The sequence below is a fragment of the Typopeltis vanoorti genome, chromosome 6 (assembly GCF_054136105.1).
Source record: "Typopeltis vanoorti isolate ZY-2024b chromosome 6, IOZ_Tvanoo_1.0, whole genome shotgun sequence".
In the NCBI taxonomy this organism is placed as follows: domain Eukaryota; kingdom Metazoa; phylum Arthropoda; class Arachnida; order Uropygi; family Thelyphonidae; genus Typopeltis; species Typopeltis vanoorti.
Window position 1 is genome coordinate 156,786,999 of NC_143554.1, and position 3,516 is coordinate 156,790,514.

The 3,516-nt window shown below is 37.0% G+C and overlaps 1 protein-coding gene across 1 annotated transcript; it reads right to left on the reverse strand.

Moving 5' to 3' along the window:
* LOC150106135 (TNF receptor-associated factor 1-like) lies at positions 1-2,351 on the reverse strand. Its single transcript, XM_090394031.1, has 3 exons — positions 2,255-2,351; positions 992-1,204; positions 1-163 (listed from the first exon to the last, which is right to left on the reverse strand). Exons 1-3 carry the CDS (start codon positions 2,309-2,311, stop codon positions 149-151), a joined length of 285 nt encoding a protein of 94 aa, XP_090250157.1. The 5' UTR covers positions 2,312-2,351; the 3' UTR covers positions 1-148.
* Positions 2,352-3,516: the final 1,165 nt, after the last annotated feature.

Below are 3,516 nucleotides of genomic sequence, written 5' to 3' on the forward strand. Positions count from 1 at the left end.
TGAGCGAATAGTTTCAAACAGTTTATTGATAAATATTCCAATACACCCCATTTACATAGGACTAGCAGCAGAATAAAACAGACATCAGAACGTGAGATCTATTGCCTTCTGGTGGATTGATTCTCAAAGGATTTGTAGGTTCATAGCTTCACAGTTCATCCACCTGAAACACACAAAAAAGATATTTACAATACCATGAAATTATCTGTCTCAAATAACTACAGTAAAATGCGTGTATCTTAGATGAGCCATGAAGTTGTAGTAAGGGAAGAACTCACTGCATCAGACTTTTTAAAGAAACTAAAATAATTTTCAGCATTAAATACAAAGTGCAGAAGGCTTCATTGATGTTAAAAAAAAACATAGTTATGCCAATGCAAGGTGTATTATTTGTCAACCGAAGACATCAGTAGCCGGTCTCATAATTGCTGGGGATGATTCCTTGCAAAAAAAAATAATCCGACTACTGAACACACGCAATCATAACCGCGACTGATTTTAGGTAGGAAATGAATTTTATCGCCTGATGTGACACTGCATTCCGAGGTGGCTTTGATCGAGATAAAAATCCCGCTCTAGAAACCAAATCTGACCTCCAGAGCAGGTTTTTCTGATTGTGTAAATGAAAGTATAAAAATATATAAAAAGATATTTTTATATGGTTATATAAATTTTTTATACTCTTCATAGCAGTCACAAACACCAAGGGCTAGTGTGAGAAAAGAAATGAAAGACAAAAAAAAATCACTTTTTTTTTTTTTTTTTTTTATAAAGAGATGGTAGTTAAGGCACTAAAAACGCTGAAATATTTTTTGATGTCTTTAACATTAAGTCGGCAAAAGACTTATTAGTGTAGAGAATTAATTTTAAATCAGCCACTAATTTTTGAGATTGCGACTGACCGCTGTCCACAGTCAAAGTGCACTGTCACAAGTGAGCACATGACTGCGTTCTCGAGGGGTTAGAAACCCCGTCCGTATTCAATACTCACCGTCAGAGACAAGATGAGAGTATCATTCTTGAGGTACTCGCTATCCGAGTGTTCGAGATCTGCAAAGGGTATCAACTTCGTCCATCCACAGCCACTATTTCTTACATCCGTGGGACGCTGGAAGTAGCGCTTCTCAATGCCGTCTAGCCGGGGGTCAATAACAGCACGAATGCACCGAGATCCCATTTTCTGATCCATCAAGCGAATTGTTACCTGCAAAAAGGAAACACGTGACTGAAAAACATGAGTTGAGACTGATTTGAAATTATGAAGGGAGGTAAAAGGAAGTTTCGCTCAACGCGATCAGCATTTATTAATATAAGATACAGAAGAATGTAGTGCTTTCATAAAGAATTCTGCAAAATCCTACACTTCGAGTAATGACGAAGGTGTTTCCAAGGAGTCTGATATTCTCAGTGGATGGAGAAAAGATTTAACTTTTACTATTTTTTTACACATACTGTCGGACCACAGATCCAAGAAACTCCGCTTGCGATGTGCCAAGAAGTCAATTCATGTTGGAGGGGAGAAAATAATAAGGTGATGTACGATTTTGTTACCAACACGCGAAATCACGTGCATAAACTTAAAATTTTCCAATTATTGTTACAAGCAAAATAGTTACTTTAAAAACTTCAATGTTCATAAAAGAAAAGTTAGTTTTCCGACTTGTAATTATAAACAACACATCCCACAAAATGGAATGATTACCCTATTATCGAAATCGATTCTCATTCTTGTGACATGCGCAGAAGTGTCAAAGGGTTTTCGCGTCTGCGGGCGTACAGTACTAGCTATACTGTACGCCCGCATCAGTCTTATCTGATGTTTATTCCTTGCATGCACTTCAGCTGTCAAACAAGACTGTCGCATGCTCATCCGGAGTACTTTTTCCCCTTTATTATTTTGCAAATTTTGCGGAAAACTTCCTGGAAATTATTAATATTGCATACTACAGTCACAACTATCTCTGCCAAAACGACCGAGAGATATCGTTAAAATACGTAAAAAAAAAAACAAAAATGCTTGTAAAACAAACACAGAGAGGTAGATGGAGAAAATCCAGGTGTTCAATTTATTCAACACCTGGATTTTGTGTTGAATGTATTGAATTGTGTTGAAGGGTTCCTCAAGTTTGAATTATCACGAAACGGTGCCATCTAGCGCTATCCACCTTCCTTCAAGAAAAAGGAAGATGGATACCGCTTTCTTAAATATTTTAAACATTGTCTTAAAAAATCTGAAAACATAGCATATACAAACTTTTCTTTTAAAAGGCCAATCCAGCTTCGCATCGTATTCTCCAGCCCATAAGACCATGCCAGCAGTGAGATAACGATTTTGATCGTGTCCAAAGCCATTGAGGTACACCCCCAGGCCAATTCTATAGCCAGGACTCCCGACGTATACGGGTGCTGCCAGGCGATAGTTCATGTTATCCAACGTCTTCTTTGTCGTGTAGTTTTTGATCTTCCACACGAACCTCCCAGGTTCTTCAACTTCAATTCTTTCTACATCACGTGTCTGGAAGCAAAAACAGCTACTAAGTAAAGAATGCTTAATTTCAAGAATAATGTCCAGAAATGTTAGAAATAATTAAAAAAAGTGTTTAGAATGGTTCATGAGACCCAAGGTCTGAACTATATAATTATTGCATAATAAACTATTCAATATTTCATTTCTTAGGGGGGGGTCAATTATTTACCAACTTCCTCCTGCTAATAACACAATGCAACTGCTTGGATAAGAATGAAACATTTTACCCATGCCACAATTTTCCGATAAAGAAATGCGACACCATCCCTTAAAGTTTATGTAAAAATTAACCTAACAAATGTTGGGAGATATTCGCGCTATGGGATGTGCTATCAGAGAATGAGATTAAATAAAGCAAAATAACAGGTCTCCAATGTGAATTCCCCTTAATAAATGCGGCTTACTTCAGCTCATTTTACAAGCATACTTATAACGTACGATAATCCTCTAAAAACATTAATATGATTCAACTTAGGATCCCTTTTAGCAAACTGAAGCATATAATGAGCAATTCAAGCCTCAATTCGCTAACTTTCTTCTTCTTAAGGGGTGGGTCAACGAATAAGAACCCAGTCAGACCATACTACTTTGCATCTGTATAATATGCATTAAAAACGCGCCGTGGAGAGAAGAACTTTGTTGGACTTTAATCGCAATGATTGCACCTATTGCTGTAATAGAAGGCTTTGTTCTCCCATTCAGCATGGACAAATATATCCCTGCCGTAACAGAATCCTAACATCAAGTGCGTCCTTCTGAGACCAGAAAATTAAAAAATGTCAGCATGATTGTTATGATCGAAATAATTACCTGCAGCTTATACTTAGACAGGATGGCCTCTCTTCTTTCTAAGTTCTGAAAGATAAAAAAAATGAATTAATTGAGGAACAAAGCAACGCATCAGATAATGAACTAAACTTAAGTTCGTCACAAATGGAATGAAAAACACACAAACGCACGATTCGTCTATTTTCACACTTAGTCTTGCC

Coding starts and splice junctions, on each gene's coding strand:
- LOC150106135 (XM_090394031.1), bottom strand. CDS start 2,311: ATGGTCTTATGGGCTGGAGAATACGATGCGAAGCTGGATTGGCCTTTT. Junction 1,205..2,254: donor ATTGGCCTTTTAAAAGAAAA/GTTTGTATATGC, acceptor TCCTTTTTGCAG/GTAACAATTCGCTTGATGGA.